Source organism: Puma concolor, chromosome C1 (assembly GCF_028749965.1).
Source record: "Puma concolor isolate L17-30 chromosome C1, mPumCon1.1.hap2, whole genome shotgun sequence".
In the NCBI taxonomy this organism is placed as follows: Eukaryota; Metazoa; Chordata; class Mammalia; order Carnivora; family Felidae; genus Puma; species Puma concolor.
Window position 1 is genome coordinate 30,398,575 of NC_141674.1, and position 17,261 is coordinate 30,415,835.

At 42.1% G+C, this 17,261-nt stretch overlaps 1 protein-coding gene across 28 annotated transcripts in view; it reads left to right on the forward strand.

The window, feature by feature from the left end:
* MACF1 (microtubule actin crosslinking factor 1) overlaps positions 1-17,261 on the forward strand; it is a 338,401-nt gene that overhangs the window by 114,098 nt on the left and 207,042 nt on the right. For 27 of the 28 annotated variants that reach the window (XM_086716531.1, XM_086716529.1, XM_086716541.1 and 24 more), the window contains exon 2: positions 17,163-17,224. In XM_086716531.1, the coding sequence (XP_086572657.1) occupies positions 17,163-17,224 (62 nt within the window). Of the gene's footprint in view, positions 1-2,643; positions 3,821-17,162; positions 17,225-17,261 lie in introns of those variants that run through there. The other variant, XM_086716544.1, reaches the window with a different exon arrangement.

A 17,261-nucleotide genomic window follows, 5' to 3' on the forward strand; every position in this document is an offset into this window, starting at 1 on the left:
GATTGACATCAATCTACCTGGGCCTGTGTTTCCTCCTCTGTAAAGTCAGGTTAATAATACTGCATGGTGGTTTCGAGTTAGTTTTTAGAATACACTCTGCACATGGTACGGACTTTACAATTGTTTTTTCTTTGTTTGTTTAAGTTTATTTATTTATTAGTAATCTCTGAACCCAAAGTGGGGCTGGAACTCATGAGCCTGAGATCAAGAGTCGCATGTTCTTCTGACTGAGCCAGACTGACACTCCAAGGACTATATAATTGTTTACTATCATCATGATACTTGTTTCACAAAAGATATCATTGAGGACATAGTAATTTCCTGTAGGCTGCAGGGACAAAATACAAATATTTGTCTTTACAGTGGGAATGAAGACATGTGAAAGAAGCCAATGTGGGAGTATATGAAAAGTTAGTGGCATATTATGAATCATTGTTTTACACATCAGGAGGAAAGCCTTTTGTGTCTGCTTTAATATTCTTAACAGTGGATGATTTTGGCATTTAAAGAAATGTATATTGCTTTGATTTTCTGTGATACTGTAGAATGCCAGTAGTTGTAAATTCTCCAATATCTTTTAGCCATGTATGGAAATAGTGGCTTGAATCTCTTCCATTCAACATTTTATTTATTTTTAATTTTTATTTTTTCCCCACCCAGCATTTTACGCATCTGTAGGTAGCAATCAGACTCACTTTTCCTGACTCTAACGTCTCTGAACACACAGTGACCGATGACATGACTAAAAGTTGGGCAAAAAAGAAGGGGAATGGCTGGGGTAATCACTGCTCAGGCTGGTCTCCTCTGAATAATTAAGAGCTGACCGTCTTTTTTTTTTTTTTTTTTTTTTTATATTTATTTATTTATTTTGAGAGAGACCGAGAGTGCATGCACGGTGGGGAGAGAGAGGGAGAGAGAACCACGAATAGGCTCTCTATTGTCCGTGTGGAGCCCAATGCAGGGCTCGATCTCACGAACTGTGAGATCATGACCTGAGCTGAAATCAAGAATTGGCTGCTTAACTGACCAAGGCACCCCAAGAGCTGACTGTCTTAACCAAAGTCTTCCTGCTGTCAGCAGTAGCTTCCCTTTTGAGATTCAGGACCTCCTAGGATCCTGGGAGGGAAGGCAGGTCTCCTGGTAGCTAGACTGACCTTGTCCCCAGGACTCTCTTAGTCCACAGTGCCTTCAGGGGAAATGGGTCTGCTTGGATGCAGGGGGAATGAGGAGAAGGTAGGTTTTGGTTCATCTTTTTCAGAACTTACCCAGTGATGATTATTTTGACTTTTAGAGACTGTGAAATTACTTAGTATTTCTAGAAGTTGCCCCACATATTCATTTAGGATATGCCCTAAATCTCCAGTTGGCTATAGTCAAATATTTTTATTTCTTTATCTTCCCAGGAATATTCCACGTTCTTAAATATACAGCTCCCACACGGCAGTGTAGTTGTTCTGGATTAAGTCCTTCCCACAGACAGCAGGGTATAAGAGGGGGGCATAGCTTTGGAGCTGGACAAAGCTGTGTAATCTTGGTCAAGTTAGTTAGCCTTTTAAAAATATTTTCATTTCTAGGGGTGCCTAGGTGGCTTAGTCAGTTAAACGTCAGGTCATGATTTCTGTGTTCATGGGTTTGAGCCTCAAGTCAGGCTCTTTGCTGACAGCTCAGAGCCTGGAGCCTGCTTCCAATTCTGTGTCTCTCTATCCCTCTGCCCCTCCCCCGCTCACATTTTCTCTCTCTCTCTCTCTCTCTCTCTCTCTCTCTCTCTCAAAAATAAACAAACATTAAAAGATTTTTAAAAAAGAAAAATATTTTCATTTCTGAGATGGAATTGATAATACCATCTTAGAGAATTGTTGGGATTAGATGAAATTATATTTAAAGTTCTTAGCACATCACCTGTGAACTAACAGTTACAGTAGATGCTCAGTTAATTTTAGGTTAGGTTATTGAGTGCCTTCAAAATGTGTGTAAGACCAGGATAGGAGGCAGAAGAATCAAGACTCAGGAAATTTAAGTCAGATAAAGGAAAAGGTTACTAAATACAAATCAGGAAGCATTTATTCCTTTTTCCTCTCTCTTCCCTATTCCTTGTGCCTTTCCCTTCCTAGTTCAAGGTAAATTCTAGGAGGACCCTTCCTGTCCCAAGATTGACTAAGGAGAGTTTAATAAGAGGAACAAACTGAGTAGAATTGTCGCAGGTTATCGGGGTGACTGGGAGCTTAGTCAAGGAGGGATAAGGTCAGCTGTGAGTCTCGTTATTAGTAAGTAGTAACAGGATTATTAGCACTTTGTAGGTGGGAGGGATGCCCAGTAGGGAGTGAAGAAAGCTGTCAGGGCACTGAGGCAGGTCATAGGGCTTGTGTAAACAGCGTGGCCTGCTAGGCAAGCTCAGTCTATTAGTTTTTACTTGCAGTCTTTGGGGCTAATCTCTGCAGACTTGCTTTCCTGGGCGTTGCCCCTCCCCCCCTTGCCTAGAAACAGGATTGGAAGTAGCATTAGCCTGAAGAAGTCATTCTATTTAGGGAGCTGGAGCAGAGGGCCAGTGATTAGGCCCTTATCTGCAGCGGGGCCTTTCTGCTTGGTGTGGGGCCGGGATCCTAGTGGCCGTCCTGCCATCGGCGGAGGCTCGGCTTCTCTAACCCCTGGTTGGGTCAGAATTGTGAAGAAGCAATAGATGGGCCGGGCCATCCTAATGAAAAAGCCCTTCATTGTATTTCTTCAACATTCCAGTGTCTGGTACAATTAGCCAAGACTCAGAAAACAAGTTGGACAAACAAGCAAGCAGTCTTCCTCTGATGGATAAAGGGATCTCTGGCACCGCGGAGTTAAGTGTGCTGACTTGCAAAGACAGAGTGGGAGGGTCTGGGAAGAGGAAGGGGACTTTGGGATGACATTCCTTGCTGGATGAGAGGAAAGAATGGAGCAACAGGCAAACAGTGTTTTTGAAGTTGATGAAATCTGCCGGGCTAATCTACCTGAGAGGCTGGCTGCAGCTGGGCTACTCTGTAAAGTAGGTGGAATCATTGATGAGAGACTGTGACTCTTCCCTTTGGGCAGCTGTAAGTGTGGGGAAATGAAGCTCCCTTTAGAATCTGGGAATCTGTTGGCAGCAGACAGTGAAGGGATTCGCCGCGTTGTAGTCTCTCCCATTTTGGGACCTTCTCAGTTGGTTAACGCTTCATAGGTACTTCTGCCTGAGGAGAGGCCAGCCCTAGGAGCAGTTTGTTGGGCAATGGATGCACTGTTCCTGACTTGGCAGTAAGCCATTCTACCTTACCAGCTGTCCTGCAACTCTCTAAGATTCGCCAGGTCACAAGCTTCTGCTCTGCAAATGGAGGGTAACTCAAAGACCAGCCTCTTTCTATGTGCTCAGTCTTAGTGACTTGGCTGGACTTTTTCATATGAAGCTCCCACCTCTGTATGCTGCTGTTGGTCTGAAAACTCTGAGCTGGTGCCACTTTTGAATAGGATGCTGTTTGCCTGAAGACCTGAACCCAGTTTTTGGAATTGCCCTAAGGAGGAGCTTCCTCTCTGACCTCAAGGGGAGGAGGAGGTCATTAGGAAGTGGTGGGTGGAGCCACGTCTCTGTACTTCTGCTGTCTCTCCCTGCTCATCGAATAGCCCTTTGGCTATCTGTCTCTATTCACCCTGAAGTCTTTTTTGAGGAGTTGCAGAGGGTGCACAAGCCACTGTCTGGAGGTTCTTTGGAACACCCTCCTTTTGGGTGGGGTCAGCAGACACGAGAGTGCCATGTGGCCTAGTTACCAAGATGAGCACAAGTTCAACGCCCACCTGGTTTGCCGCATGTGCTGTATGGGTACGTGAAGTTTGTTCTTTGTCTGGGCCTGTGGGTCCCAAAGAGCCCTTGCTCTCATTGACTCACAGGAATATATGGGCTTTGAAATCTTGCAGGTGTTACAAACTTCGGGCTTGTTAAAATGTGCAGGGGAATAGACTGTGGTGCCCTACTTCCTGGGGAACTTCTTAAGCTTGTAGTCACTGGCAGTTAAGAGCCTGAGCTTTGGGTGTGGGACTTTTTTATAGAGACTGAATTCATGCTCATGCTTCTTTTCGCCTGTATCAGGAAACCACTTTTAAGTTATGTTACATAGTTCTGAAAGTCCAGGGTGTATTTTTAGCAGAAGTTGGTTACGGAGTCCACCTCTGAGCAGACTGGATGGTGGGGGGCGGGGGTGGGGGCGGGGTGGGGAGGAGTCATGGCCTGGATTTCCTCTTTGGGGCTGATTGCTAATTCTCCATACACTTAGTCTCTTCTGCCAGTGGCGAGGAGCTAGGAAGACTTGAAGATGGTCTGTGGACAGGACCTAAAAAAGAGTTGGAGGTTAGGAGGAGTGTTGTGTAGGCTGCACTTAGATCTCCCTTGATAAAAGACTAGAGTTCATTTAAATAATATTCTGTGACCTTGAGCAAATGGCCTAGCCTTTTTGGCCACAGGTTTCTTTTGGCTTCCAAACTACAGGGTGCTGGAATGAGATATCAATTCATCACTTCTCAGTAAAATGAAAAAGATAAGGGGAAGGTAGTGTGCTTTTCATGAGCGAAACTCATTTAAAGAACTGTCCTTTACTTTGAAATTGCCCTTCCTACTTTTCTGATGTTAAAATGTCCTTTATTTTATGAATGAATGTTCTTAGGTGGTAGTTTGGTTTTAGATAATGCCTACTTAACAAAAGAAAAGGTTAACAACTTTATGTTAGGTTTTCTGATTTATTTTGGAACATTTATTGGTTGGTGAAATCCAAGTTTGGGAACTCCTGGATTGATCATCGACTTTGATAATCAAACTTTTGATTTTATACTGTCGAGTCTCTAAAGCAGAACAAAATTGTGACCCAAATAGGTTTTCACTAAAATGGAAATCACTGGCTGTTTTATCAAAGGGAGATGACAGAAGAAATCTCAGAAGGGGTGTAGCATAGCTAGGGTTCCGATTCTGTCTCCTGACTGGGAGGCCAGTATTGCTAGATATTTAAGTGCTTTCTGAGAAACAGAGGTGGTATTATAATAATGTTTGGGGCACATGGAGGGGCCGTTTTAGTCTGTTGTTTCCATGTGGTCTAGCCTTTTATCTTTCTGGTATCATTGAGATTTCCTCCCTGAGATCTAAAGGAAAGAGGCTCTGTATCTGAAAGTGCTTAGAGATAAAAGGGCCTCTTTTCTGTAATCAACAGAGAAGTATAAGGAAATCTAGAATCTTTATTGAAAGTTTCGAAGCAAAAACATTATTCTCTCTCATCCTACCTCTTTTAATCCCATGGCTGATAGTTAAAAGAGGGATTTGGCATCACCTGTTTACTTGGGGCTCTTGCTCTACCACCAAATAGCTATATGAGGTGGGAGAATTGCTTAACCTTTCTATGCCTTGGTTTCTTCATTTGTTAAAAGAGGATTTAAATAGACCCTAACTCAGAGTCATTATGAGGAATACATGATATTCCAGCATTTAGCCCAGTGTAAGCTCTGCAGGTGGTTTTGATATGGCAGGTTCCCAAACTAAGATCTGGGAAGCATTGATTTATCTAGTCCAAACTCCTCACATTATAGATGAAACTCAGGTTCAACGAGGGAAGATGAGTATTCAGTAAGTTAAGAATCATAGGCTAGAGGCCAGCAAATCCAAGTTATAGGCCTGATTCTGCCACTGTGTCACTTTCTCCAAGTTCTTAAGTCTCACAGGACTGGGATTTCTTCATCTTTAAGATATTTTGAGGATTCTTAAACCTTTAATCTCTTTCTATCTGTGAAGTATTTAGTTTTTCTGAATGTGATAATCTAGTGAATTTTCAAGAAACTATCGAGCTTTTCTCCCTCTTCCCTTCTGCTTGTATGCCTCTCCCTCTATCTCTATGGCTCATTTCTCTTGCCACATGCTTACTCCCAGATTATTTCTGTATCTAACTTCTGTCTTGTATTCTCTGATTGCCAATAGAGCAAAGAATTATTATTCATAAAGTTCCTGTTTGCCTGAGAAATAACATAAAACTTTAATTTTATTTTGAAGTTTCTAGAATTGTCACTTCCTTAAACTCCCAAATCTCAATCTTCATTGAGACATAAGCCTGTACCAACCCTTGGTGATAGATTTCTGTCATGAATCCTATTACAGCTTTGGTTTGCACCTCCCTTCTTCCCATTATTACACAGGACTATATTGTGTTGTCTCCTAATAATTTCATGATGGCAGTAGGTGTGGTGGTTAAAAGTCGGTGATAGACGTGAATTTGAATCTCCATTCTGCTACTTGCTAACTGTGTGACTTCTGGCAAATTATTAATAAGCCTCTTTGAGCCTCACTTTGAACTATAAAAATGAGGATAAATAATGTGTACTTGATAGAGTTGTGAGGAGTAAATCAAATACTAAATGAGACAGGCTTTGCACAGTGCCTGACACAGAGTACACACAATATCTAGGTCAGTCTTATCTCCCAAAGTTGACTTATATATGTCTGAGGATAGGAATCATTTATAATGCTGGTGCCGTTATACATTTTTGGTAAGCACAGTTTAATTGCTTGATCTCCAACTCATCTTTTCTCCTTTCCTCTCCTCTCCTCCCCTCCCCCTCCCACCCTCCCCTCCCCTCTCTTTTCCTCTCCTTTCTTCTCCTTCTCTCCCCTCCCTCCCTCTCTCCTTTTCTCCCTCCCTTCCTTTCTTATCGAAGCATAGTTGACAGACAATGTTATGTTAGTTTGAGGTATATGATTCAATAAGTTTATACCTTATGCTGTGCTCACCACAGTGTATCTACCCTCTGTCACCATACATTACTATTAGAATATTATTGACTATATTCCCTATGCTGTACCTTTTACCCCTGTGCCTTATTCATCCCATAGCTGGAAGCCTGTATCTCCCACTCCCCTTTACACATTTTGCCCACCCCCACACCCCACTCCCCTTTGGTGACCATCAGTTTGTCCTCTGTATTTGTGGATCTGTTTCTTCAGCCCATTTTCTTTGAGCTTACATTAAGTGGTCCAGAGTCTCCTGGATCCAGATGTGGCAAGAAGAATTTAGGAAAGCTGTAACTGTAGATGGGACATCTGAATGGAAATCCATGCTCCCTCCTGAAAAGCAGCCTTTTTTTCTTTTTTTTTTTTTAGAGAGAGAGAGCACAGAAGGGCAGAGGGAGAGGGAGAGGGAGAGGGAGGGAGGGAGAGAAGAGAGAGAGAGAGAGAGAGAGAGAGAGAGAGAAAGAGAGAGAGAATACCAAGCAGGCTTCATGGCCAGCACTGAGTGTGGAGCCTAATGTGGGGTTGGGGAGGGGGCCTCTTTTGGACAACCACGAGACCATGACCTAAGCTGAAAGCAAGAGTCCGATGTTTAACCCACTGGGCCACCCAGGAGCACCCCTCCACCCCCCGCCTTTTTTGAAAAGTAGCCTTTTTAATTATCATTTGGGAATACTTCTGTAGTCTGACTTTGAAAATCCCGTCTTAAAGTGTCCTTGTAGATAATAACCTTGGCGCATAGTGGGCTTTCAGTGTATATTTGTTAAATGAATGAGTATTCTTGAGTATCCATTGTTGTCTTAATTGTTTAAAGAAATTTAAAACATGGTTCTTGACTCCAAAGAGCTAAAGTTCAGATAAATTGGATTTACATATAGAGGTATCTAACAATAGGTTTTATATGCTTGGTGCCAAGTAAATTGAATAAACATAGGCACCTTGAGGCATCTAGAGGTGGCTGGCATAGCCAAAAAGGTATAAAGGAAGAAGTGGGATTTCAGTTGGGTCTTGTAAGGAGGCTCTAACTTAGATGATCCAAAAAGAGTGGAGGGCGGGGGCAGATATTCCAGTAGGGGCAGATGGTGAACAAAGACAAGAATGTGCAAAGTGTGTTTGGAAACAATGATATCAGAAAGGTTGTAGTGAGGTCTTGTAGGGGAGAGCCTAAAGGAAAAGGTGGAAGAATAGATTGTAAATTTCTTCAGGTCAGAGGCTACGTCTTTGTCTCCTCCAACCACCTAACATATAGTGAATAAAAACTAGACTCAAATATCAAAGGGTTGTAGCAGACTATGGAGTAAAGGGCCTGGACTTAGTCTTCTGGGAGCCACTAAAAGATTTTGAGTAGAGGGATAATATGGGCAAAGTGGTGATTTAGGAAGATTTGTTGAGAGAGGCTGTCTGCTGTACTTGCCACAGCCTCACCGGCAAACAGTTAGCTTCAAATCTGTATCCTCAATTTTGACTGCTCTTCTGAACTCTAGACCTAGGGTTCCAACTGTCAGCAAGAAGGTCCTGCTAACACTTCATTATTTTTCTTCTCCTTTACCCAACCTGTGCACAGCCAATCCGTGCCTCCTTCTGTTTTCCTAATCTCAAGACACTACTCCTCCCAGTTACTAGAAACATTATTTGACCAACATTTGTTGACTAGAAACATTGGAATTGTTTTGAACCCTCCCTTTCCTTACCATATCTAGTCACTATTTAAGGGCTATTGTTTCTGCCTCTATTTTATCTTGCAGATCTTTACTGCCCTCCTTTAATCCCTGCTGCCTCTGCCCTAATTCATGCTCTTAGATTTCTTTCTTGGTTTGTCATGGTAGACATCTAGCTTGTTCTTGTACCTCTTAGTTGTCTGCTGCAGTCTGGCCTTCAGTTCAGTGCCAGATTAATCCTTCCAAAACACCCTCTTGTTCAGAAAATCTCAGTGTTACTATTTTATTTACTGAATTAAGTACATACTCCTTCAGTTTTCTGGAGTGATTTAACCTCAGATGACCTTGCTAGCTTCCTTTCTCATTATGTTGCTAATTGTAGGCTATGCATAGCTATACTATTCCCTGAAACATATCCTCTGTACTTACACATGTCCCAATCGCTGCTCCTGCTTTTTCTTCCGTTCGGCATTCTTTTTTTTTTTTTTTTTTTTTTTTAACGTTTATTTATTTTTGAGACAGAGAGAGCATGAACGGGGGAGGGGCAGAGAGAGAGGGAGACACAGAATCTGAAACAGGCTCCAGGCTCTGAGCTGTCAGCACAGAGCCTGACACAGGGCTCGAACTCACAGACCATGAGATCATGACCTGAGCCGAAGTCGGACGCTTAACCGACCGAGCCACCCAGGCGCCCCCCCATTTGGCATTCTTTAACTCCTTTTTGGGCTGCCCAAATCCTAATTGTTATCCAAGGTTTAGTTCAAGCATCATGCCTTCCATGACTCTTCTCCTGCCCCTCTATCAGAATTAGCCAACTCTGTGATTATCAGCATCATGTTGTGTAGCTTGTATATGGTGTGTTATTTGCTTGATAATATTGTTAATTATTTACATATTGGTCTTTGCACTAGGTTGTAAACTTCGTGAGGTCAAGGCACAGGCCTTTTCTGACTATCTACTTCCCTTCTCTGTCAGCTCAGGTATCTCAGTTTGACATTTCCAGGTAGTTGGTGCTTCTTGGGCTTCTTGAACCATTTGTGATTTTTCTGTGGCCCCTGGGGAAACAAGCAAAAGCTATTCTCTTATTTGCTTTTTTAATGATTTATAATGCACTGGGACTATGTTATAGGCTACGTTGGATTAGAACACAGAGCTTTGCACTGCAAATGCAGGCTTTAATTCCAATTTTAGGCCTATTGTCAAATTGTTTCTGGCAGAGTAGGACAGATAGACGTGTAAACAGTGATATCTTGTACCAAGCACAAGAGGAAGATCACCTCAACTAGTGTGTATAAGGGATAGGAAAAGCTCCTGGAGGAAGTGATGGTTGAGTTGAATACAGAACAATAAGTAATCAGAGAAAAGGGAACTATATTCCAAGCAGAGGGAACAGTAAATACAGGGGAAGATTACATTCGGCAAGAATGTTCAGGAAGGCTGAAAGAATTTTTATGAAACAGGAGAGAGGAATGAGTGGCAGGCAGGCAGCACATCATAATGGGTCTTAGATGCTGAGACAGAAAGTTTAAATATTATCCTGAATGTAGGCATCAGGCTTTGGAATCCAGTGGAGCTGAGTTCAGATTTGACTTCATTATCTACCTTGTGATCTCTGAAAAATTACTTACCCTCTCTAGGCTTTATTTTTCCAGTAAAATAATATTTAATTTTCAGGGTTGTTGAGCATTAGAAGCAATATATGTAAGGTGTGTAGCACATAAGCAGGTGTTCAATAAATGTTAACTGTTAATATTATTAGGAGGATACAGAGTCATTGAAGGATTTTAAGTCAGACAGTAAGAAGATTAGTTTTGCCAGAAAGATGGCTGGCAGCATTGAGAAGGATAGTGTCTTAATTTGGGCTGCCATAATAAAACCACACACATGGTAGCTTACACAACACACCTTGATTTCTCACAGTTCTGGAGGCTGTAAGTCCAAGATCAAGGCAACTGCAAATGTGTTGTCTGGTGAGAGCCCTCTTGCTGGTTCATAGACTGCTGTCTTCCCACTGTACCCTCACATGGGGGAGAGAGGACTGTCTGGGGTCCTTTTATAAAGAACCACCTTTTTATAAGGCTCCACCCTCTTGACCTAATCATGTTCCGAAGGCCTCACCTCCTGATACTATCACAGTGGGGGGTTAGGATTTCAACATGTAAGTTTAGGGGAGGAGATACAAACATTCAGTCCTCAACACATGGATTATAGTAGGGAAACCTGTTAGAAACAGAGGGAAAAGAAAAGTTCAGTTTTAGACAAATTGAATTTGAGATGAGCATGAAATAAATGTTTAGGAGGCAATTAGGCATATGGGAGTGGTATTTAGGATGAAAGCGTGAGCTTAAGATATGGATTTGAAAATTATCAGTTATGATTGAAAACATAGGAGTAGATGAAGTCATTCTGGGAGAATGGAGAGAACAGCTCTTTGTAACTTTTTTTAAAAGCTGTGTTTTTGGGAGGCACCTGGGTGGCTCAGTTGGTTAATAAGCATCTGACTTCAGCTCAGGTCATGATCTCGCGGTTTGTGAGTTTGAGCCCCCGTCATGCTCTTTGCTGACAGCTCAGAGCCTGGACCCTCCTTCGGATTCTCCCTCTCTCTCTGCCCCTTCCTCACTTTCGTGCTCACTCTCTCTCTTTCTCTCTCTCTCTCTCAAAAATAAACATTAAAAAAATAAAAACAAATAAAAGCTGTTTTTCCCCTTCCACCATGCACATAACACCCACCTGTATCTTAAGAATACAGAATGAAGGAAAGAGGGCGAAGGATGAGTAAACATATAAGGAGTGAGCAGAAGAGAAGGAATAACCCAAAGAGGAAGAGGAACACTAGGGTAGAATGGAGTCTGAGATTCATGAGGGAGAGTGGGTTTAAAAGCTGAAGGAATGATCAGCAGTGTCGTTTGAATTGACAGGAAGGTGATTGTGGAGAAAGCAGTTTCAGTGAATTTGTGGGGCTGGAAGCCACACAGGTCACATGGGGGACTAGGAGGTGAGGAAGTGGAGACAGCATTGTCATCATACTTGTTCAGGAAGCCAAGGGGAAAGGAAAGAGAGAAGTTAAATATATACAAGCTAGGGGATAATGTTGGATTAAGGTTCCTGAGGGAAGAGAAGAGATGGGATCCAGATTTTAGGTGGAAGGACTTGCCTAAGTTATAGGAAGGACATCTCTGCCAGTGAAACAAAAAGAAAGAAAATTAGGGTATATTGGTAGCTCAGTGGACTGTAATGCTCTTAATAAAAGTTGGAAACAAGTATTAAATCCTTCTAATTAAGTAATCCCTGCATGATTAATTGGTGCCTCAATATGTACAATCTTAGAATTTCCCAGTGGGCAGTTGGGTTCTTTGTTGTCAGTTCATAGCCTTTGGTGGGGCCAAGTTTATAAGAAGCATCAAAAATATGGCCTTTTCTTTGATTGACTTGGGTACCTTTGAAAATTGTACCTTTGCTGGGCCTGGAATTAAATTAGGGATTTGTGTGTAGGAAGCCAAACCTAAAACTTATTTTGAAAGTTTCAAAGTCTGAGCTGTTTGGAGCATTTTGAAGGTATAATAGTTAAAGTTGCTCTTTGGCTTCCCTGATGAATTTCCTTGCTAAAAATATTAATGATCTTAAACCTCAGGTATTGCAGTATCCTTGTCTTAATGCTTAAATCGGAAAGAACTTGCATATAATTGATGGGTCTGCAGCACAGGATCCTAAAAAAGAATCCTCCAGCTTTGGGGCACTGTTGTTCCATAAAACCCTTTTCTGAGGAGCTTCTGGCTCAGCTCTAAAGCAGGCTATCTGGTCTTAAAAAGGGCTTGTAATCACGTTGCCCTTAATAATTATGTTCAGAGTAAGTACTCAGACCTCTCACTCCTGAACTGAAAGTCAGTTTTTTAGCTATTAGAAACATGACTGATATGAGAACATTAGGTCTACCTAGCGCATTATTGTCCTGTAAGGACTTGGTAGGTGAAAGGAATAGCTTATGGATATAGTAAGATGGAATGAACAGTCTCCATCATGCCCGTTGCATCTTTAGGTCTAAAATAAAGGAGGCAGTGGACTAAAGAGAAATCCTATGAATTCCGCCTCTTTAAAATGTTGATTAGTTTAGGGGCACCTGGGTGGCTCAGTCGGCTGGGTGTCCGACTCTTGATCTTGGCTCGGGTCTTGCTCTTAGGGTGGTGAGTTCAAGCCCCATGTTGGGCTCTGCACTGGGCGTGAAATCCATTTAAAAAAAAATAAAGTTGATCAGTTTAAAAGGACATTTGTTAACTTTTCCAACTATGTACTAACCTGTCACAGCAAACGCATACAGCTTTTATGATAAAAGAAATTCTGAAAAGAAAAATAAGAAGGAAAACTTGTGTCTCCAGGGTGAGAATTTTGTAAAATTAGAAACAGGCCACTCTTGGTTAAGAAGGTATTAAGTGTAGTGAAGCAGAATGGGTTTGGTAGTGGTGAAAATGTAGGGGGTGGGGCAGAACTTTCAGTTGGCTTTTTGTTTTCTCATCATGGCTGCATGTTTCAGCACACAGGTGACACTTACTGTGCTGTTGGCTTTTTTACCTGTTGGACTGTTTTCTTGTAGGTAACTTGGCTGTGATTTCATTCTGTGTGTTTTGTTAGCCAGTCTTCTAATCATATATTGGCCAGTCAAGAAAGTTTTTGTTTTGGGTCACATCCTGCAGAGCTTTAGCTATTAGCAGCTTTGGGAGATACAAAAAGTAAAGCATGGTCTCCTTCCTTAAGGAGTTAATGATCTCATGGGTGATGTGAGAGTAAGCATATTAAAAGCCAGGACTCTATATATAAGTGCTGACTGAGTGATTAGCATAGTAAGAACCATAAAAATGTGTAGGACAAAGAGACTGTTGAGCCTGGAGTTGTCAGGAAAGGCTGCCAGAGTAGTTTTCTCAAGCATACATCTGATCATGTCATCTCCTATTTAAAATCTTTCAAAGCTTCCTCTTACCTATCTCTACCAATTTCTTAGTGGTAAAGTTTGAACTCCTTTGCTTGCAAGAACGGTCATGATTTGACCCATGCCATCCTATCTAGTTTTAAATCTCTCCACTACCTAATATACATCCTGTCTTTCAACCATCCTTGATTCTGTGCTCTTCTCTGAACATAAGCTCCCAGTTGTCTCCGTGAATTTGCATTACGTGAAACTTCGTGTAGTAGCTTTGTCCCTTCCTTTTAATTCCTGGCTAACTTCTACTCATCTTTTAAGGTTTAGGTAGAGTCATTCATCTGGAAACTTTCACTAACTGCTCATGTTTCCCTCTCCTGTTCAGGTAGCTTAACCATTTCTCTTGTGTTCTTGAGCACTCTGTGCTTAGCTCTGTTATAGCATGTATCAAACTGTACTGAAGTTATTTCTCTTTTCTGCTAGACTTTTTCTTTCTTTTCTCTTCTCTTCTCTTCTCTTCTCTTCTCTTCTCTTCTCTTCTCTTCTCTTCTCTTCTCTTCTCTTCTCTTCTTTTCTTTTCTCTTCTTTTCTTTGTAGGTTCCGTGCCCATTGTGGGGCTTGAACTCAGGACCCTGAGATTAGGAGTTGCCTCCACCAACTGAGGCAGCCAGGTGCCCTGTCATCTCTTTAAAGAATAGGGACTGTGACTTTGGTATCTATTGTCAGAGTCAAACACAGGCTCTTCTAGGGAGCTAGGTCCTTAATAAAGATATATTCAAAGAAGAAATGAGTAAATGAATAAACTAAATTTTAAGGAATAAATAGCATTTGGAGAGGTAGAGAGGGAGAGATTAGCATGTCATGAAGAGAAAATAGTATGAGCAAAGTGTCAGTGATTTAGATGAGACTACAGTTGTAAGTGGATTCTTTTGTGTTTGTTTTTGTTTCAAGTTTTTATTTAAATTCTAGTTAGTTAACATATAGTGTAATATTGGTTTCAGGAGTAGAATTTAGTGATTCATCACTTACATATAACACCCAGTGCTCATCCCAACAAGTGCCCTCCTTAATACCCATCACCTATTTAGCTCACCCCCCACCCACTTCTCTCCAGCAACCCTCAGTTTGTTCTCTATAGTTGAGAGTCTCATGATTTGCCTCTCTTTCTGTCTCTCTCCCTTTTTTCCTCTTCCCCTATGTTCATCTGTTTTGTTTCTTAAATTCCACATATGATTGAAATCGTATGGTATTTGTCTTTCTCTGACTGACTTATTTCATTTAGCATAATACACTCTAGCTCCACCCACATCATTGCAAATGGCAAAATTTCATTCTTTTTGATGGCTCAGTAATATTCCATCGTGTGTGTGTGTGTGTGTGTGTGTGTGTGTGTGTGCGCATGCGCGCGCGCGCGCCACATCTCTATGCATTCATAATTCAATGGACACTCAGGCTCTTTCCATAATTTGGCTATTGTTGATAATGCTGCCATAAACATTGGGGTGATGTGCCCCTTCGAATCACTATTTTTGTATCCTTTGTGTAAATCCCTGGTAGTGCAATTGCTGGGTTGTAGGATAGTTCTGTTTTTAACTTTTTGAGTTATAAGTGGATTCTGATTCAGTCTGCAGATGACACAGGTTTGGAAAGGATAATGAAGATGTTAGATAACTGAATCAGCATCTAAAAAGATCAAAATACATTGGAATTACAGTGGTCAAATCTAATAAAGATCTTGGCTTTGAATACTTACAGGACTCTATTAAGTGAAAGCCTACACTTAAAAAAAAAATTCTAGGGGCGCCTGGGTGGCTCAGTCGGTTAGGCGTCCAACTTCAGCTCAGGTCACGATCTCGCGGTCTGTGAGTTCGAGCCCCACGTCGGGCTCTGGGCTTATGGCTCAGAGTCTGGAGCCTGCTTCCGATTCTGTGTCTCCCTCTCTCTCTGCCCCTCCCCATTCATGCTCTGTCTCTCTCTGTCTCAAAAAAAATTAAAAAAAAAAAAAAAGTTAAAAAAAATTCTAACAGTTCCAAATGAGAGCCAATAGGTAGAGTTTATAGTGAAGCAAATGATGACATTTTATAGAACTATTAAATCAATATGTATTGCCTTAGGAGGTAGTAAATTCTCTATTAAATCTTAAATCAGGAATATTACAGAAGTATGCAGGATCTGGGCATACCTTTCAACCCCGAATAGATGATTCTTTGTTGTTGAAGGGAATCATGTTTCAGCAGGGAATGACACTAGATAACTAATTCTAACTCCTAAGTTCTGTGGTATATAGTAGGAAGAGATCAGTGTTCTTGCAAGGCAGGAAAGGATTCAAAGCTGAAAAGAAGGATGTGAAGTTCAGACCAGAGACCGGGATGAGGTAGCCTTACCGAATGGCTATAAACTTAGAAATGTGAGCAGGTAGTACATTCACCTAGAAGTAGAGAGAGAGTGTTGGCATTATTTGGAATGGTGCCTATGTGACCCTTACTAGCTAGTCAGTTAGAAAGGAAGAACCAGGCAGCGGGGAGGGAAAACCTCACTGATGTTTGTGTGGATTGCTGGTGAACCAGAGTTCTATAATTCTGCCACTTTCTCCTCTGGAATGCTGACTGACTTGGAGCAAAAAATGGAAGAGTTGAGCAATGTGGTAATTCAGGTTTGCAGATTGTCACGGTGAATGTAGTGGTAGAAGGTTAGGCAGATGACAGTTCCTGGGGTATTAATGATGGCAGCTTTGAATTGCTTAACTGTGTTGTCTAGCATAGACTGGAATAATCTTAGATGCTCTTAAAGGGAATGGAGTGATGAAGGTTAGGAATGATTAGAGGTACAGAAGGTTGATAAAGATGACTGTTAAGTAGGTATGTTTGGAGCAGAAATGAGGCCCAGGAATGGCAGCGTGATGGCTGGATATGCACAGGAGATCAAGTAATTTGAGGATGCCACAGGGTGCCTGTGAAGATAATCAGTGTGAACTAAGTTGTTGTGGAGGTTAAGGCAGATTTACCATGTGGAGGGGGACAGGTGGCAGGGAGTGGTCCATGACAGCAAGGATGATTTGAATAAGGTAGTATGGGGATGGCATAGGCTTCAAATAGAAGAAAAAGAGCAAGGCTGATGGATCAGTGGGGTGGAAGCACCCTGGGGAATTGGCGGGTGTGGTAGAAAGGGAGTCCTCTGCAGGACCAGGCCTCTGGAACAGTGATTGCCAAGTATTGGCAGTCATGTATTTGTTAAAGAGGTGCACAAAATGGAGAATGAAGGAGAATTTGCCTACAAAGAAGTGGCTCTGTAAGACTTAGGAGAAGGCAGGGGTGGGGGAGATGTGCAGTGTGGGTAAACTGAGCAGCTTTCTGACTTTGCCTGATTGGTAAAGGCTGGTGAGGAAAGTAGGACAGGAGAGGGTGGGGGCAGAGCATTGGTCAGGCAGATCAGTTTGCAGAGAGGGAGATGTAACCACTGCTAATACAAGGGTCCCAAATGCCAAGGCCACTCCACCTCTTCTGCAGGTGGTCTTCACAGCTTTGGCTTTATGGAGGTTGTTTTGGGGGAAGCAGAGAATCACTCACTCCCCAGAGGATTATGATGTTAAAGAGACTTCGCCACAATATGGTTTCTGAGGCATATGGGACTCTGTCTCATCTGTAAAGCAGCAACATGGTCGGGACAGGGGAGGAAGTCCAGAGAGGCCAAATCTTCCCAACAACAAGACACTTCTCATGGGTCTATGGAAACTATCTTCACAGTCCACAGAGAAGCTGGGGTGTGGATGAAGCCGGGGTATGGGAACTTGTCCGGGCAGCACTAAGCCAGTGCCTTCTCTGTGTTTCCTTTACAGATGAACGGGACCGTGTTCAGAAGAAGACATTCACCAAATGGGTCAATAAGCACCTGATGAAGGTAGGACTCCTTCACAGATGTTGCACTGGCACCTCTG